The sequence below is a fragment of the Anarrhichthys ocellatus genome, unplaced genomic scaffold (assembly GCF_004355925.1).
Source record: "Anarrhichthys ocellatus isolate YVR2014 unplaced genomic scaffold, GSC_Weel_1.0 scaffold74, whole genome shotgun sequence".
NCBI lineage: Eukaryota > Metazoa > Chordata > Actinopteri > Perciformes > Anarhichadidae > Anarrhichthys > Anarrhichthys ocellatus.
The window spans coordinates 1,712,942-1,733,402 of NW_022280104.1; the positions used below are offsets into that span (position 1 = coordinate 1,712,942).

At 40.6% G+C, this 20,461-nt stretch overlaps 1 protein-coding gene across 2 annotated transcripts; it reads right to left on the reverse strand.

Annotated features, from left to right (window-relative positions):
* Positions 1–1,006: 1,006 nt before the first annotated feature.
* Positions 1,007–8,147, reverse strand: ncam3 (neural cell adhesion molecule 3). Of its 2 annotated transcripts, none has more exons than XM_031873760.1 (16): positions 7,866–8,147; positions 7,299–7,370; positions 6,943–7,140; positions 6,614–6,751; positions 6,236–6,376; positions 5,830–5,947; positions 5,499–5,653; positions 5,182–5,315; positions 4,762–4,897; positions 4,466–4,633; positions 4,213–4,333; positions 3,655–3,784; positions 3,384–3,552; positions 2,988–3,180; positions 2,755–2,889; positions 1,007–2,266 (listed from the first exon to the last, which is right to left on the reverse strand). In XM_031873760.1, the coding sequence occupies exons 1-16, from the start codon at positions 7,930–7,932 to the stop codon at positions 2,224–2,226; spliced, it is 2,118 nt and encodes a 705-aa protein (XP_031729620.1). In that variant the 5' UTR covers positions 7,933–8,147; the 3' UTR covers positions 1,007–2,223. The 2 variants fall into 2 exon arrangements, with proteins under 2 accessions (XP_031729620.1, XP_031729619.1); XM_031873759.1 differs by having other exon boundaries at positions 6,236–6,379.
* Positions 8,148–20,461: the final 12,314 nt, after the last annotated feature.

The window sequence follows — 20,461 nt, forward strand, 5'->3', positions numbered from 1 at the left end:
TTAATTAAAAACAGTCACTGGGAGAATATATTGTTATCATAAGAATATGCTAGGTAGGTAAGTATAACTCACATCAGATACTTAATATTGTGCTGGGCTGTTTGAATTGTAACAATCCATATTTTATAATCTGATTGTATGAAGATTAGAATAAGCACAGTAATGTAAACTACAGCTGTCAGATGAAGAGTAAAAAAAGTTAAAGGTATAAGCTTAAAATAGAAATACTCCAGTCAAGTACAAGTGCCTCAAAATCGCACTTAGTCATGGTTGTCAATGTCTCATTTGAAAACATAATTTTGATTAAAGTGTTAAATGATATAATGTGTCACGCACCCCTCAGCACCTTCAAAGTCTTGATTGCCACATCTTTTATCACTCACTCTTTAATGACGGTCTGACTCAGCTTTGACTCAGGCATCTCTGCTAACCCTCCACTTCCTCCCTGTACTCATGTCTGTGCAAGACCAACATCAGAGCTCTAACAGTTTCATCCTCCTCCTGATGAGTGACACACGGCTGTCAAAGTGTGAAAGCATTTCACAACAGGGTCCCAAAACCCAAACTATGCAAAGGTTTTTGTGTGACATCTGGTGGAGGAGACGGCATGGCAGGAATTCTGGAAATTTAGAGTTCAATGGGCAAATCTGGTGTGACTTATCCAAATACAATTATTTAAAAGTTAAAACATTCCAAGTCCACTGTTATCAATAGCCGTTTGCCTTACTGTTTAAATGTGAGTCAATCAGGGAAATAACATAACCAGGAAAATACACTGATAGCCGTAGTTTTGGACAGCTTTGCCAAATATTCCAAACCCCTCAATTCAAATTTTTACATTTTTGACAGCCCTTAAAGACCTTAACTGTAAATTATAATTCTACTGTATGAGATGAAGAGGCTAAAACATTCATTTGGTGAGCACCATACGCCCACCCACCAGCCCTCCTATTCCACCCTGTTTGTGATGGAGGTTTTGGTGAGCACAAAAGACATAAAGCTATTCAACAGTCCATGTTTTTATCAAACACAAAGATGTAATGACATGTGTAGGTACAGTGTACAGTGTTTAATGCAATATTACATCAACACTTCATTAACATGGTCAGGCAATTTGCAAACATGACATAATTATGTCAAAGTATCTCAAATCAAAAAAGCTGCAAGTTAAATATTTGACTTAAAACATTTTCACTTGAACATATTTGATTACTGGAAATATAGTGACTATTAAAATGAAATAACTTACAGCATTAAAACATTTTGTTATGTATATGTTTTACATATCACATATTATTACAGGTACTTTAAGGAAGGTTCTCGTAATAAAAGCTGATTTTAATTAGAGGTTCCCTACATGGCAAGTGTCATTTGCCGACCGTATATAAAGTTCATCCAAAAAGAAGTGCTCAACAGTTAAGTTGGTTACAAAGTCAAATATGGCTTCAAGTTCAAAGCCTCTCATGATGTATAACAATAAAAATATCTCTCATGTATGGTTTGAAAACAATACATATTAGTGCATGGTAATTATATAAAGGTTAGATAGGTTAAGTTAATGCTGAATACAGTGTTAACTACAGTGTTATTTGATTTTTAAAAATATGTTTACACTTACATAATCATCAGAAGAGCAGCTACAATGCATGTCGATAAAAAGTGAAAAACACTTAAAAGATATATATGAAACACATCATTAACGGAGGAATATTTCCAATGCATTACACAGGATATCATGATACAATAACAAATAGTAAAACAATAAAACACGACCATGTGTATGTGTACAACATTCAAAATGCAGAAGGTCAACATTTTTGTGTGACTTTTAGTAAATATAGCAAACAAAAAAATTATTTAAAACACCAACAAGTTTACCCTGTAAAACACAGACAACACGATTACCCTGTAAAATGAGACTTTGTCATTTGAGCCAATCTAAATCAGAGCACGCAGAACAACACAAAAAACACAAAATGACATCGCCCCCTGCCTGCAGCCTGTGTCAATCTTCATGTGAACTGGAAGCTGTGAGATTTCATGCCATCCTCTCACTCCAACAACACAGACGCCTTTCCCATAGCAGTTGTATTGAATGTAGAGATCGCCGACGGTTCGACTCAGTCATTCATACTGAGTGGTTGTTTGATATCTTCTCTTGTTGTCTGTACATCATCCTTGTTTTCTCACACTCCTTCTTTCTTGTTTCTCAGGTTTCTGGCCTCATGCGTTGGCGGTGTGCATGTCTCTGCTCGCCTGCTTTTTCCTGCGTGAAAGAAAATAAGACATTGGTATAAAAACATATAAATGTAGATCAATCATTTACTCTGTGGTAGAGATTTGATCTCCGTGCGCTATAGTCTGAATGAGCAGAAATAGCCATAAGACAGAGTTTTATCATTTCCTCGAGTCAAACACTGTTGTTGCCAGAGTGCTGTGCAGACAGATCGAGGAGATTTTCAAGGAGATTTTCTTCATAATAACTACATGTAGTCTTTGATTTCAACATCGATCTCAACATCAAAGTCTTCAACAACCTATTTCTGTTCCATTACACATGTTTTACAACATCTCTGCATGGTGGGCAGGGACACTGACTTTAAAAAAACATTCATGGAAGGATATAATTGGGTTTGCAGCTCATTCCTTTAATTGTCTAAGGATGGAGAACGCTTTGTTATCAGAGTGAAAGGAAACAGCTTACAGCGGGTGTTTAAACTTAGGTTTGCTGTTTATGGGAATGAATGAACATACTCGTGTTTGGTAAGCGGGGCTTTGTCGCAGGTGATCTCTGTGAGCGGCCCCCCGTCCTTAGTGAGTGTCTGCACCCCCGCCTCCGAATGTTGCACGCTGCCTCTCGGAGTGGATATACCCTTCAGCTTCACTTCTCTGCCGTCAAACAAAGGGTTTGAAATATGATGACGACAACTTAATGACGGACATAAATAGTGAAAATATACGTGAATACTTATCCAACACCTACTTACCCGTTGGTTCCTTCTCCTTCTCCAATCATTTGGTGGCCTGGGACTTTCTGTCCAAAGACTTTCACAGCGATGGACATGAGCAGGCCGCAGCGATTTCTGTAGCAGCAGGTGGCGTCTACCACCAGGAATACCACCAGGAAGATCACCATCACGATGATAACCACCTGGCCTTTGGTCATGCTGCTCACTTTGACTGAATGAGGGAGATGAAAGAGTCAAGGTGACCGAACTGAAAGTATGGCAAACACCTCCATTGTGGCAAGCAACACGTTTTTTGTGAGTGGATCTGTCACACCACAATGACGAGGTGCAGTTAGTCTCTATTTGTGTCACCGCTCCCAGTTCATAGTTTAGGCCAGTTTAAGTGTATGATATAAGGAGTGAAAGGCCACATACCAGGCTGATTTGCAATGGAGAAGTTGAACATGGCAGGGATAGAGGAACCATTAGGGTTGACGGATAAAACTTCCAGTTGATATTCTGAGCTGTAGGACAGATCTTGAAGGGAGATAGAGTCAGCATTGGACGGCAGCTGCATCTCTTTCCACTCACTTCTCTCTTTATCCTGAGAGAGCATATGGAACCGAAGGATGAAAGTAAGGAAACAACACAAACAAAAGGAGAGATTCATTGAGAAAGGCCAAGACAGGCTCACGGGGTCTCTTACCTGTCTGTATCGTACGTCAAAGTGCAGCAGAGGAGTTCCACCATCATCAGTCTGTTTAAGGGGGACAGAGAAGGAGTTGCCCTCTACTTTCATCTCATTGGACAACAAAACAGGGCTGTCTGGTTCACCTATGGACAGGAGGCAAAGAGAAAAGAAAGAATTTATGACCAATTGATGAGCTTCCATGATATAGACAAATATATACAGGTTGACTGGGCATGTCAGTTTATTTCTTCATTGTTTAGTGGATCACTGTGGGTACTTTACCTCCTGAGGATGGATCACAGGGGATTAAATGGTGTCATCAGCAGCATGAATGAACGTCAGGCAGCAGATGACGGTTGCATGAAAGATGAATAAGAAAAATGAGTGATGGCAGATGAGGAGGAAAAGCCTTGCTTGCAAGACATATAAACACTGGCATGCAGGAATACTTGCACCTACACTAAACATACATTGTACATCATGTAAATATGTATACAATGCTCCACACATATGATATATGAATGTGGTGTGTGTTGACAGCGATTGTTGCTAATGTAGTGTGTGTACCACTTACGTAATCCCTGGGTGCGGACGGTGTTTTTGTCTGAGAACTGTCCCACTCCCACTGCATTCAAGGCAGCCAAACGCACTGTGTACAACGTGTACGGCGTGAGGGAGGGGATGGCTAGGGGATCTACAGAATGATTAAATGTGAGGTGATGGTATCAGCAGTTTAAAGTATAAATGATTCACTCACTGATCTGCTTTTCTCCTGAGAGTCATGATACACAACTATAAAAGCCCCTTTGAAAAACAGATGTTTTACCTGAAGCTGGGACTGTGATCTCCTTCCACTGCTCCGCTGCACTTTGCCTCCACTGCAGGACGAAGCTTGTGATCGGTGTTCCTCCACTGATGGGTGGAGTTTTGAGGGAGAAGAGGACTGAGGTTAGTCCAGGTGAGACTGACAGGTAGTGAGGCGGACCAGGCTGGGCTGTGTGTAAGGAGGCAGGTCAGAGAAAGATAGAAACGTGTAAGTGTCATGGTTATAAGTAAAGATTAAATCTACTTTTCCTCCACTCAACTTTTGTCTCAAAGGCAAAGACAGACAGAAACTCTTACTGTGTATTGCAACGTCTCTCGATGCGTTTCTAGAGGTGCTGACAGCCATGCAGGAATATATTCCACCATCAGAGGGCACTACCTCATTAATCACCAATGCACCATCAACAACACGGACAAGTCCAGAGGTAGAGTCCTGACAGAGGGAGGCACAAAAGGAAATGTCCAATCATATATTGGAGCAATCTTAAGTCTTTAATGCTCAAATATAACGTTGTTGGAGTAGCTGAACAGTGTGGAAAGTCAACACGTAGCAACAGTAACATGGAGTTAACTAGACTGGACTGTCAGAGCTGTAGGGGCTGAAAAGTACTGGCTACAAATGTCAGATTGATTGAGACTGGCAGCTGATGTTGTATATGTGTGTGTGTGTGTGTGTGTGTGTGTGTGTGTGTGTGTGTGTGTACCATAAACTCTTACCAGTGTGCGTCCGTTGTGCTTGTTGAGCCAGTGTAGCTCAGGCTGAGGATGGCCAGAGACGTTACAGGACACAGAGACTCTCTCGCCCACTGATACACTCTGCTGCTCTGCTGACACAAACACCTCTGGGGCCTCTGAAATGAAACATCTCATGTGTCATGATAGCACAACAGGATACAGTAAACATGTCCCCAATAGCAGGTTCATGTAGTGATTATAAGTTCATTTTTATTGTATGTCGTTGTTGTTTGTTGTGTTTTGGTGATCTAATGAAGTTATCAGAGGGGTGGAAAAATATCATATGAAATTGAACTTACCATAAACATGAAGCATAATGGTGGCACTGCTCTCAGCTATCTTGTTGGTGGCGGTGCAGATGTACCCTCCGTAGTCGGCCCTGGTAACAGACCTGATAGTCAACTCGCTGCGGTCTGAGTTAAACTGATGATGTGAAGGGTCAAACGTCGCCGGCCTGGGAGGAGGACAAGCAGAGCAGAACACACAATGAGTAATGCTACAGGGATTTGTTATTCATATGGATTTTAAACACTGGGGCATGTCATGCAGAGACCACACACACACGCAAACGCACACACACACGCGCACACACACGCACACACACACACCTCTCCCAAAGTCAGGACTTACATGATCCAGGTGATGTTGGGTTGTGGTTGGCCGTCCACCGAACACACCAGGGAAACGTTGGTTTCTGGTCCGGCAATCACTGTTTTCATCACTTCTCCCAGATGCACAGAAGGAGGAGCTGCAGGAGGGAATCACGTTTTTTATTCCAAATCATGCATTGTTAACACTTCAGTTTTATTATGGCATCATTATGACTCAAAGCAAAATTAAGCCATCCCTAACCATAACACTCATTGGCACAATTATGTTACCCACATAAGAAAGGATCTTTGTGTCATAAACAAACTGTCACCCCCTGACCACTATCAGGTGTTTCTTCACTATCACTATTCTGAAAAATGCTCTATAAATAAAATGTATTATTATGATTATTATTATTTAATATTCATGTGTAAAAGAAACCGACCATTGACAACAACGGAGACGGAGAGTTGCCGTTTGATGGGCCTTCCTCTGATCTGAGCCTCACACACGTATGTCCCAGCATCCTCTCGCTTCACATTTTCAATGAGGACTGAGTTATCAGACAGCCGATGCACACGCCGTCCTGCTGGAGTCAGAGATGGCAGGATAGAAATGCAGAGACAGACAGAGTGATGGAAAGATTAGAAATGGTAAAGAAAGAGGCAAAAAACACAAAAAGACAGAAAAGAAAGTTATGTTGCTGCATGAGAGTCCAATATTCAGTCATGTCAAGTTTACAAAATGTGCAAAGCTTTTTTGTAAACTATGAAATAACCCTTCAAACATCAGGAGACCTCCATGCCCAGGGTGCTGGTCCTACCATCAGAGGAGATTTCTTCTCTGTTTCTGAGCCAGTGAACATCTACGACTGGCTGGCCGGTCACCAGACATGGCACCAATCCATCTATGCCGTTCAGAAACTCATGGTAGGTGTTGGTGCTCCCAAATGATGGACCCTCTGACAAAAGAAGAGAATGCTTAAGATGCTTACTTTCTATGCAACACAGCAAGAAAATGAAGGGTATCATCATCAAAATGTGGGTTGGTTTGTTATACAATTTGCTGAATATTACCAATTTCTATTTCCTAGCTAAATAAAAGATTAGTTACAGTAGACAGGTTCAGCAACAACTGCCATCTGTTACGTACCATAAACATACAGCTGTATTAAAACGTTATCTTTGTCTCCGTTGTCGAAATCACACAGACAGGTATATTTGCCCGCATCCTGCATCGAAGCCTTCTTAATGACCAATTTAGAAGAAGACTCATCCATCTTTGACACCCCGTCTTCCACGTCAATGTCACTCCCGTCCTTCTTCCACGTTATATCTCCCTCTCCCCCAGCTAGGACAGGAGAGGAGCAGCAAAGTAGGAAGAGACAGAGTGAAAATAAATGCTTTAACATGCTTACTTTTAAACATCTAGAAGAAGTTTTCAAACTGAAAAATGTCATTCACATGGACGAGCTTCATTTGTCAGCAAATTAAATTGAAATGACTCACCTTTACACAACATGAAGATCTCTTCTCCCACCTCAATGTCTAGCTTAGTGGTAATGATTTCCATCTTTGCATCTAGAGGAGGAGGAGAAGAGTTTTGTTTTTCTTTTGCACCTGTTTCTAACATTGAGTTGATGACAAAACAGTTTAATTTAACATCCACATTGTAAATTCTTATGATTACTAAACTTACTTTGGCAGAAATAAATTAACAACAAAAATACAAATTCACTGACAGTAAATATAATTATTTATCCTTTTTAAACATAAAAAAATGGGCTGAAATAACACATGTAGCCATGTTGACATTATGACATAATGTCTGTTGAAAATAACAAAGTAGGTCATGGTGCAAAAAAGACAGATGTGGTTTGAAGCATCTGACATGAAGATCATCTGAACTAAGGACATCAGGACATCTAACTGTTATTCCTGCTTACACTTTAAATCACCAAGACAAACCTACTTTTGCTCTAAGTCTCCATATTCTAGCCATGCAGTGTGTATTAAAACATATCATTATGACTCTGTCTTTCTTGTAGAAATCTTAATAAAGTCAACAGATCTTACCCGTGCCGTGCAGCAGCAGCAGCAGCATCAAGGCCATCTTTAGGATGACAGCTGATTGCTTCATCATGTTCACCCAGCTGCTGATTGCCAATCCTGTATGACTTGAGATCAAAACTCTGCAGTTTGTCTGTTGAGTCTGAAGGTTTTCCAGTCAGCACAGCTGGACAGAATGCCCAAATACTAGTAAAAAAATGAACCTCTCACCTTAAGTATATGTGACTCTATATCACACTGACAAGCAGACACCTGTTATTTCCTAACCACCTAACATGAGCATGATAGGGAGAGGGTCCGTGTCAGAGGTTATATAGGAGCACAAGAGCAGAGGAGATGAGAGGAAACGAGAGAGGGGTGGGGGAGAGAGGGAGAGAGAGAGAGGGCGAGAGAGAGCGAAAGCATTGCTCTCTCATCCTCCTTTAACCCCAACCAAGTTACTGTTGGAGAAATGGGAGGAGATGACTGAATGATGTCCGTGCCCCTCTCATTCCAATCTATTTCTCTTTTCCTTGGCTAACAATTGTCCCTATACCTGTCCTTTGTCTGTCCCTTTTTTTTCTAGTTTTTTTACCTCTCCTCTCTCTCTGTCTCTCGCCTTCTCTCACTCCACCCTGTTCCCTCTCTCTTCCTCCAGGCCACCGGATGAAAGCCCCCTCAGGGGAAGAAGAGATGGGGAAAAGATATTTTTTTATCATTCCATCGTTCACAAAAGGTTCACATGCTTCTCAAGCACACGGAACAAACTGCTCACCCAGTGTGCCGAACACTGCCACCGTTCACATTTCCTGAAAACGTACGTCCTTTAGGATGCTGAAATCAACGACCTCAATGACACCCATTCTACTGCAAAGAAAACATTTTCTTCACTTGACTTAACAGCTCATACCCGGTGATTGCAAAATAAACTGTATTTGAGGGTGTTGATCGTGAACTAGGCCTACAACATTTAATCATCTAATTCATGTAGTCAAGTCAAAGTCACATCAAAGTAACATTTTGATTAAAGTCAGTGGTGTGTTGTGTTATGTTCAAAATTTCTCAAACAAAAGGTAAAGGAAAAAGCCCCCCTCCTTGTTCAGAGGAGAAGAAGCATGCAGAGGAGAAGAGGCAGCCCCCCCTGCTCTCTTTCTTCCATCATTAAGCATGGCCGAATCAGCTGGTTGAAGTTTAAATCAAAAGGAATTTAATATACTAACAAAAGCAAATGCAGTTACAAACTGAATTACACTATCAACAGTAATATTTCATGAAATAGAGGCCCCATCTGCACCACACGACAGACTGGTGTGTCCGCCTCATGGTCCAGATGAGGTCTGATTATCTCCGGGGATTCACAGTTTCTTTGTCTCTCCAAAGTCTCTGAAATGTCTCATATTACACATTCCTTAGCCCATCGATCAGCTCAGTGATTGGCTGAACCCTTCGGACTTCAGTCGGCCACTTCCTTGACCCATTCCTCCCCTCTTCTTGAAGGCTGTGCTCAGAAACTCTTCAGCAACATCCCCCTCTCTCTGACTTTATGGCGGTGTCATAAATTCTCTGGTTTCTCTCTTAGTGCACAACAAATTCAGTAACTCTCACTTTAGTTTAAACCTTCTACAAGTAAACATATTGTAACACATAATATCCATCGCTAGGAGCGCTTTAAAACTTAAATCCCTTACAGTTGACGGTGGCTTTTTGAATTAGCATCATTAAGCTTTATAACTTTGAATCAAATTTATTTTAAACAGCAGACATTTTGACATAGGAAAAACACTAGTCTTACTTACAACATCAACAATGGCTTCGCTCTATTCAAGTTTCCCAATAAGCCATGACAGTGTGACTGTGAGCCAGCGTGACCAATACCAGGAGCCTGAAAACGGAAGCAGCTAAATGAAGTTCAGCCATCATTCTTTACACCTGTGCTTTTCTACTGTGACATGTCAAAATGCCTGCTGTGAACCACCGGGATCCTTACAGGAATATCTGGGGGGGGGGGGGGGGGGGGGGGGGTTCATGCATTGGGTTCGTCACAAAACTCTGAACAGCAGTTTTGGTCATTTGCCAAAGGGTGATGCTTCGTGCTTTACATGAAAGGGATTAAGGGGTCAGCAAAATGAGTATCCTAAATTGAAACACCCAATCCCACAGCTTACTGTACGTCACTACTCTTTCATCGTGTGGCGTTAGTGCCTGTTGCCAGTCAAGTTGTGTTCCTCTGGGTCCTATCACTTCTATTGGCCAACAGCCAGCCAGCCCCTCCCACCTCCCCCGTGATAGCCTATCAGTGTCTCTACGCCGCCGTCCGACCAGCCAATGAAACGGGCAGAGAGTCCGAAGGGGCCACCTATCAAGTTGATTATCAGGAAGAGCTATTATGGCTCATTAGGTCAGAGTGTGCTCATAATGAGGGCTGTTAACAAGGACCATTAACGAGGGTGGGCACACACACAGCGCCCTACATCACATTATTTTAAGCACTTCTTGTTGACTATCGTAAATGTTTTAATTGATTCTGCTGTCCACATTGTGTTACTGCAGGCCTAAGGCTCAACAACAACAACAAATCGATACTCAATTTAAAATTTTTAAAATAAGCTTTTAAACGGAACCAGTGTGGACAGACAGAGTACCTTGTCTTCTCCACCCACACAGTGAAAGCAGCTCGTTACAGTTACAGACCTTCGTCAACTAAACAGATCTAAACTGGATCTGTTTTAGGTGCTTGCTTATGCGTTTTGACAGAGATCATGAAAACTCTTATGTTGCTATGTAATATACAAAATACATTGTATGTAGTAAAAAATACAATACATTTACATAAGCCATTTTTTCAGTCTTTATATATATATATATATAATTGATACAGACACAGTAATGTATACATAAACAGCTGCATGTAACACACAGACAATGATGTGACAGCTGAAGACACGAGGACAAGACAGGTAGGAAGAGCGAGAGAGACAGACTCTCGTGACTGGAGAAAACACACCCTCACTCTCTGGATAAAACAGACCAGCGTGGATGTCTTTAAGTATCCTGGCTATGATAAGCTTGGCATATTGGTTTATGTAACTTTAAACTCAGTAAACTGTGTTGCCAAAGGCAAAACATTACACACATAATTGTTTGTCCCCTTTTGGATATCATGTTAGGATATCAGGATATTATTGTACTGAACACAGACGCATTGTTCCTTTGAGTTTGACTGAGCTCTGATCAGTGGTGTTTGCAATATTGTGCTTGACAAACGGACGGATGCAGATTCACAGTCCCAGTCCCAGATTCAGAAGACAATATGAGTCTGGAAACAAGGATTAACCTTCACTTGTGCAAACCCTTCTGCAGAAAGTACTTATCAATTATTCAAAAATTGCTAGAGCTTCCATGTCTCCACTTTATAAAAACTTAAATAATAAAAATGAATCAAATTCCTACGGCTGACAGGATATTTCCCGTCAAAGTTAAAAACTGAAGTATTAATAATGTAGAAAACAAATCAAAATTAGGAGCAATCATACCATCGTTCCCAATTTTGGGACTACAGATGAAAAATAGCCTTTTGGCTAACTCTGGCGCATTTGCAGAAATGTTTTTATTAATGTACACAGTCCCATTCAAATAAACCAATAAATAAATACAATGCAACAATGTCGTCACTCTATAGTATTACTGTAACATCAAGATGCAGGAAGAACTCAAAAAGATAATAATCAGTGCTTAGCTTGTGACACCAGAATGGTTCGTGCGTAATGTCACTGGCAGACTTGTCCTCTCCACCCAGCGGAAAGTATGTTTGACGTAAACTAAAGAGCAGCACCATCACCGTGTGTGTGTGTGTTCTCTTCACATGATAAGCTCACTGAAATGAGCTCTGAACAGTTTGATATCATTAAGAAGTCTAGATGTGGATTTGGAATTAAAAGGTTCAATCGGACTCATTAAAAGTGAGCAGCAACTTTCAAAGTTGCTCTATGCTGTAGTGTTGCCTTTGAAAGCTTGTTCAGGGTGATTATTGGAGAAGATTAGAGCAAATAACAGCCTAAACTACCAAAGTGTTAAATATTTGAGACAGGAGTATTCATTTCTTTGATTATTTTTGCTTCCACACCCTTCAGTCAAGCTGCAGCAATCTCCAAGGTCAAGTTATGATCATCCGTAAATCTGTAAAATTAAAAAAATACTGATTTGAACAGTTAAAAGTCAAACTCAAAAAGGTGAAACTCAAAACATTAGATTGACTCAGACTCTGAAAATCTTCTTTCCACTCTCATGTTTGTTGGGCAGTTGTTTTGGACAAACTCAAAATTATATTAGGTCACACATTTCCCCTTACAGCAACTAATATAACTGTGTTTGTATTCATTGTGTCTCTGTTTCAAGATAAATGAATGGACACATAACTTTACACTGATTTGAATAAACGTTTAAGGATGTCAGAATCATTTTCATGATTACTTTAGTCCCACTTTGTTGCAGCCCTCTATTTATCACTCTGCTCTGTTAACATATACTCAGTATTTAGTAATTATATGACAACTGGTTAGTACATATCATCTTACCTTTACTATGTATAAAACAATTATAAAATGACTTTACGTTTATTTAAGAGGACAAACATGTAATCATTTAGTTTGCAAAAACAATCCTGCAACAGTGCAGTTGTAATTAACATCACACTAATCCAAGTACTGCTTATTCCTCGCAGGCAGAGCCATGGTTTGTGCTCACGTCTGTAACATAATCACTGTTACTAAAATAGTGTCAGACCGGACGACTCCAAACAAAAGAAAAACTTCACTTCTCCTCTAGATTCTCCATTGTTAGCATGTGAAAGTGACAGCAGTGCATCGTCTGGCTATATTTATCCAGCGTATATTTATACACGGAGAAGACATTGAAAGAGATGCCCTGAGGTCATCTAAACCTCTGTTTAAGCCAACCATTGTTGTCACATAAACAACTAATAAACAAACACAGTGTGTTCTCCTCCTGTACACCGTGTGTGCGTGCATTGTGTGTTTTTACTGTGTTGCGTCTATTCTGGACCGGACCAGCCCAGCGTTTAGCCAGACCTCTGCACCGTCTTCAGCTAATAATGGGAGTGACCCGGTCTACTTCCTTCTCTGTGCTCCTCTCTTCCTGGCCTCTTGTGCCATACAGGAAACTCATTGTGGATCAGCAGAGGCCACAGGCAGGTGATAGACACAGGCTTCTAACATCTGTCCGTCTGCTCGGTTAGCATCTGGGATTTTTTTGTCAGGGCCCAACAGGCAGGATGAACTTCATTAAGATAAACTATGGCTGTGCAAGCCAAAAGTCAGGGGCACAGCACCCCACTATGCCCACAGAAAGAGGAGGAGGATATGAGGAGGCGAGAGTGGCAAAAAGGGATTTTTCAGCCATGTCCCTCATCAAACAGTTGGGCAGTCTAAACAATCATGATGTCGCCATCAGATCTTTCATCTGAACATCTAATGCGACTCTGGCGGATCCAGCTGCAGATGTTCCATCGCTCCGATTAAATTATAGCCTCGCAACAACAATCAGAGTGTGAGAACTGAGCACTACAGAGTGCACTATAGGAATTACTTCATTTTACATCAAGAGGAACAACTGATCGAAATGGTACTGAGGCATTTATGGACACACAGCAATAGGATGCGGGACAAAGTTTGAGAATCTGGGTCTGACATAAATGTTTGGTGCTTAAATCTAGAGCTGTTTTCCACTAAGTTCAAGTCATTTTTTAATTGTGTAATGTGTGACGGCAATTTAGATCTGTTGACAAGTTGAAGGAAAATGTGTTAAATTTAGTGAAGAAATGATGAAGTACTCACTCACACACATTCAATCCATCATCAATCTGTCATCTGAAGTCAGCCTCTGTCATTGTTACTGTAAGTCACTACAATTCAAAATACAATCAGCAACAACAATAGTAGGAAGACAGATGGTAGGCTGGTGTGCAGTCAGCTTGTCTAGAAACCAAGCATCTTTAAATGTGCTTCGTATAATCAAATGTCTTTTTTGTAGACAAACAAAGCAGCATGTCAAATGAGTTTCTGGTTTGGCCCTAACTTTCTCTTCTTACTTGCTGCTCAGATGAACTTAGACCCGAATTAGATTTGTTTTCCATTTAGAATCAGTAAGTTACCAAAGGATTACATAAATGACATACATCTCATACAATGGGGAACGTTTCCATTGACATTTTGAACTGAAGGGGAAGCTGTTGACCCTATCCCAGTTAAGTAATACAAACAATATTTACTAGACTGGAGCCCTGTTTATTTGAATCATAGTTTATTTTGCAGCCGGCTGCGAGCGGTTTGCCAGCAGCTGATATTTTACTAGAGTTTCCGTTAAGGATGTTTTCTTCCAAACACATGCAGCGTCTCATTTAGCAGACATCATTACGACGGCCTGCTGTGCTTTTCAGTCAGTTGCCTGATGATGTTGAGAGAATGAGGGAACAAAATACATTTTATGAATGAATTTTTATCTAGTAGGGAACGGCTGCGTTCAGGATTTTTGGTTGGAAAGTGGAAGCATTTAAGTTGACGCAACGTAAAGAACAACTGATATTTGTACATTTACATTTAAGAAGTGGACGGGGTGACTGTTTGAGTGACACAGTGTTGGGTATACTGGCACGTAGCCTCTCCATGCTACATTAGTGCAAGTAATTTGTTAGCGGGCCTTATCTAAGCTTCTAGTGTTGACTGAGACCTTTTCTTTTGCTGAGCTGCTGCCTCGGAGAGTTGATGAAGGGAAAAGGGAATGTTTCATACATAAACACATACAGTACGTTCTCTCACACACACACACCCACACACACACACACAAACTCACAATAAAATACTTTCGTAGCGGTTCAGTAGGTCGTGGTTGATGTGAAGAGAGGAGCGGCATACAACCTGAGGCTACCGTATCGCATGAAATCAAACAGCTCAGCTCTATTTGACCAAAACAGAATGTGTCATCATTGTTGAAGCCTAGCACTCACCCTCTTCCCACTCAGGTACACACTGTTAGCTCTGCCAGCACGTTTGCTGTATTTTGTACTTTTAGCACCATTAGCTATGAGCCACTGGCCATGTTGAGAGCCATTGAGGGTAAAACGAAATGCTCCCAATCTCGTATTTAGCACCTTTAATATGATGCTTCAACAGTCTGAGTTATAAAAATCAAGTAGGCATCTTCCAATCTTATAGCCTTTTAAATACAAAATTGCCTTTGTCTGTTTTTCTGTTCCCTTGTAGAGCGATAGATTCAAGATAAAAGAGAACATTTCCACTTTGACATTTAGGCATTTCAGTGTTCGCTCACAGGCACATTGAAAATACATTAATAACCAGTTTGATGAAGTTATTTAGCATCAGCTACATTCTGAGCTCCAAGACAATCCCATAGTATGACTATTTTTTAATCAGTCTTTGAAATACTCGGCTTGCTGTGTAACAACAATCCTGTCGGATGTTGATATAAATGCTGCGTAAATACAATCACAGCGGACCATAAAAGCTACCGTCCACGTGCGCCTGCCAGTCTGCTGATGTGACCTGCAGCTAGTCAAACCTACGTGACTGTTGTGTCCGAGCATCATTCAGGGATTTCTGCTGTTTATTTTGTTTGGGCTTTTTTGGGCCTCCCTCATCACATCCTCTTACGCTCTGCAGTGCTACTCATACCGTCATCCCCGTTGCCCCCTCCCCAAAACACACCCACCCAGACACCCAATAGGCATGTGTGTAGTGTCATGCATACGGGAAGAGAGACGGGCTGCTGAAACAATAGAGAGACATTGTGGCTGCAGCCAGGAGTCGCAGCCCAGACGAGGCAGTGGCACATAGATAAGACCTTATGTCATCTTGTTACTCAAAATATATAAAAATACATGTTAATTCAAGGAATCATTTTTGCTGGTTTATATATTGCTGATTGATTTCTTAGTAAGTGTGTATGTTATAGTTTTGTATTTGTTTTTTGAGAATCTCTGATCAATAACTGACAACAGAAAGAAAGAAACAAAAAAAAGAACCTTTAAGTTTTATACTCACAACAGACAATATGGGACGAAACACCATATTTCCTGGTTCCCTGAAGTCTCCTGTTTATTTTATTTAAGATGGCGCCCAGCAGGTGAATAATATGAATGTCCTCTCAGGACATTTGTCTGGAGGGGCTTTGGCTCTTTGACCCGTCCAACTCCTCCTCCCTCCCAGTCTCTCTGCCTGACTGTCTGTGTCTCTACGTGACCGCCCAGAGTATATCAGTGCCAGTGGAGGCCGCCATGGCAGCAGATAACACTAACTAGTTTCCTGCCATTACTGCTAATTGCCCCACGGCCCGGAACTGCAGACTGTGACGGCCCAGGGCCTCTGCCGGGGATTGTATGTGGCCGTGACTGAAGAGTGTGCGTGTATCTGTGTGTGGGACGTTTTTCACATATCTGCAAATGTTACCTACCTGTTTAGATGGCTGAATGTATCCCTGTATATGTCATATGGTTTTATGTGTTATGTCAGTATCGTTGGTGCATTCATAGTGAACAGAAGAGAGGATGATGGGTATGTAGACAGCGGAGGGAGGGGTGGTATGGAGCCAGACAGTATGTATGTTAATATGTATGGAAGATTGTAAAAACAGGATAAATCTGTTGTTTGTTTCTTTTATGTGAAATCTTTTTTTTTTTCTTTGCTGTTTTAAGCCCACTATTTGCTCTTTTACATGAAACTTTTTATGCTGCCATCTTGTCAAGGAGTCCCTCAAAAAATTAATTTTGAATCTCAATGGGAAATATTCCTGGAAAAATCAAGGTTGAATAAAATAAAAACAAAATCTTGTCTGTGTCTAAAACAGCTAAATAGCTCCGAGTCGGTTGACGTGAGTTCAAACCAGTTGTTCACCAGAGAACAACTTGTGTTCGATCTAAAGGACAGAAACACATTATCTGGACTGATGTCACACAGACGTACAAGGTATTTCATAAACAAATTGAATTAAGGACAAAGCAATAGTAAAGTAATATTATTATTAAAACAATATTCATATTGTAGTAAAAGTGAATATTCTGGAGCATCAATTTTTCAATAATCACAAAAAATAAGGAGAGCACATCCCTTCTGCATAATATGATAAGTCCTTCAACACTGTGTGTCGGGATATCTGGTAAATAGTTGAATTATTATGAAGAAACACAGACATAATACCGTGTACTTTATACAACAAAAAAACATACAAGGGCGATGGTGCATCAATGTTCTTAATGACTTTCTTGTATCATACAAAAAGGGAGGAGGATGTTTAGATGTGTCGCTGTATGTTGTCACTGGTCCCATCTGCAGATGTCTACATCAGGCTATAGGACCCTGGGGAGAGCTGAGGGCTGTATGTATAGAACAAGTACATCAAGCACGGGCTATTTAGCTATGCAAATGTTCCAGAAACATCATGGATAAAATAGTCAGCTTAGGGGACTGCAGGTTTAATAAAAAAAAAATGAAATTAAAAAATTTATGGCTCATTTTCAGCTTTAAATGTAGCTAGAGTCAGCAGTCAGTTAGCTTAGCCTAGCTTAAAGACGGGGACACGGGGAAACTGCTAGCCTTGCTCTGTCACTACTAAACACGTTATATCTTGTCTGTTTCGTCCGTACAAAGGTGTTAAAAAGGGAATTCCCCATTTTAGGAGGGATAAATGTGTCGAACAACTGGCTGGGAGCAGTTGAGGGGCAACCAGCGGAGAATCTGGAAGTTATACTGCTCCTGGCCAAGAAATACTCCAGAACATACATGTACTGTTGCACTTTCCGTATAGATTATGCAAGATGTTACACAAAGTTTAGAGATGATAAAGATTTTGTTACTTTTGGACAAAGCCAGGCAAGCTGATTCCAGTCGTTGTGCTAAAATAACCTAAGCTAGCTAAGCAGCTGCTGGCTGTAGCTTCGTATTTACTGCACAGACAACCATCTCTTTGAACTCTCTGCTCAACGTTAAGCATTTTCCCCAAAACGTCAAAGTAGTCCTTTTAACGAGGGGAAGAACATACAAAAACAGATGATGTTTCAAGCACTTAACCCTGGACAATTAACTAACCAAGGATTCCTGCCAGTTTGGAGCCGACTTTCACACAGCTGGTTTGGTTATTGGAACTGGCAACCTCCTTTGTTCACTTGCATGTCCTTTTTTTTTAATTCAATGGTTAGGCTAATTGATAAAAAAAGGTTACAGGTACATTTGCTTGGATCCCTCTCCATGTGGCAGAAGACCGCAGAGTGAATTTCATAACCGTTGGACCCAAGCAGCCTATTCCAAACACTGCAACTGATCAAAATGTTTGTCCGTCCTTGACTGAAGCTTCATCGGATAAATGTGAGCATTTCTCCGGGCGGAGGAAGTCAACAGACGTAAGAAGACTTGGCTGACTGAGTGTTACAGACTTTACAAAGATTAGAGGATCTTCTGAGGAGTTATTGGCTTTCTTGTGCAAGTGTGTATGTCTACAGTGCGTTGATGACAAGAGGGCTTCAAAGCAGGTCAGCATCCTGTGGGCAGCCCAGGGCAGGACCAGTGGGCACAAGGCGGCGGCGAGGTGGGTGTCCTGGAGCAGGCACCACACCGTCTGCCTCAACAGATACACTGAAACACACACACACACACACACACACACACACACACACACACACACACCCTGCCCAAGGCACAAAAGGCCACCATGTAATTGAAGTAGTGTCAGAACTCAGGGGAGGGGGAGATGGATAGATGGGAGGGACACACAAACACACACTCAGAGGAGCGATTCTACAGTATTAACCAATTCAACCTAGAAAATAATGTTGCATTTACAAGGTTGTGTACAATTTGATGCTAAAATTAAGGACAAACACAATGACTGAGTAGCATGCATTAAGACTTTTAATTGGCTTGCGACATGTAAATATACATTGTGTCGTTATGTTAAATCTATCGTGCTGGTGAGCTGACAAATAGAAATCACTGGGGCAGTAGGGTCGGCAGTAGAGCTCCTGATTGCGATTGATCAGATGTGAAAACAAATGTTTTCTGACGACGCATGGACACGGAATTTGTAACAAATGCGGGAGTTGCAGTGTGTATAAATACATATATCTTATAGAGAAATTTGTTAAGTTGAGTAAATGTATTATAGAGAATTTTATTGGACCAGTTTTTAAATAAAATAACTAGATAGAGCTGAAGGTAAAAGTAGACAAACTCGCACACAAAGTATTTAAGTCAGCAGGAATTAGAAGTTCAGAAATTAATTAGGGTGGTCAAACTGAGTAAAAGTTTTTATCAGTATTCAAACATTGTAATATTCATTTATTGTCAATGTCAATGACAAATTTGACATCTACTTAAATGCAGGTTACAAGGAACATAACTATCAAGATTGGGAGACGCAATCATTTAGAAATTTGCCAGCGTCCGGCCTCATAATAATTCCACAGCGTAAGGAATACCTGGAAGGCTGTTTAGCTGATCCTTTAATATTGTCTTCTTGAAGGGTTTTAGATCTCCAACAAGACAGTTTCAAATTGAAATCAATCAGTCTATGAATCTGTCAGCCCACGTCTTTGTCCTGATATGTTCATGAGTGAATGTATTTTTATTTTGTGAGGGATTTGCTACCACGAGTGAACAGAAACAGTGATGATGTGTGGCTGCCATCTATTGGTTGAATCTGATCTGTTTAAATGTAACTAAGTGATCTGCATTTGTTTGACTTTATTATTACCCTATTTTTTTATATTTCAGGTTTCATAATTACTTTTATCAATCCTGCCAACTTTCCAAATGTGTGTGTGTTTGTGTGTCTATAGCCATGTGGAAGCCTGAAAAACAATGTCTCTCGTGGAGACACGTTTGAACATGTTTGCGTTGGGTCTTCAGGTATTTTTCTTTTTTTTTTGGAAAAGATAAGACAGAAACCCTCAACCAATCGTACAGTTTTTACATCATGAATGGTCATAATTGTGGTATTGATAAACATGAAAGACCTTCAAGACAAACACAGGCCTGTCTGATGCTTTTATCTTTCACTGAATGTAAAAGGACTTTGTAATATATAATCCAGAGCGTGGCGATACGGACTTTGTTATGCAGGGTACTGAGAGCAGTATGCGGTTGACAGCATGTATTGGCACATGGCTAGTACGTTTCCGGCCGTTTCTAGCAGAGAGACACTTCTTGGCCGTTTCTGAAATACGATGCAATGCGTCGGGTGGAATAATTGACACAAAATATTGATTTGAAAATGATTTTATTGCAAAAGTGAAGAATTGTTGACAGTTAGCGGCATCATGACCAAGACATATTAAGGTGAACCCCACATGAAGTTATTTTAAAAGACAAATGGCTTGCTCTCTTAGATTTTATATAATAGTGATTTTAGACAACAACATGATCTTCTGGCGTGAAATAAACTTATTTTTTACTTTCTTCATATATATATATACATATACACATACATACGTATACATACATACGTACGTATACATACGTATACGTACGTACGTATACATACGTATACATACATACATACATACATACGTATACATACGTATACATACATACATACATACA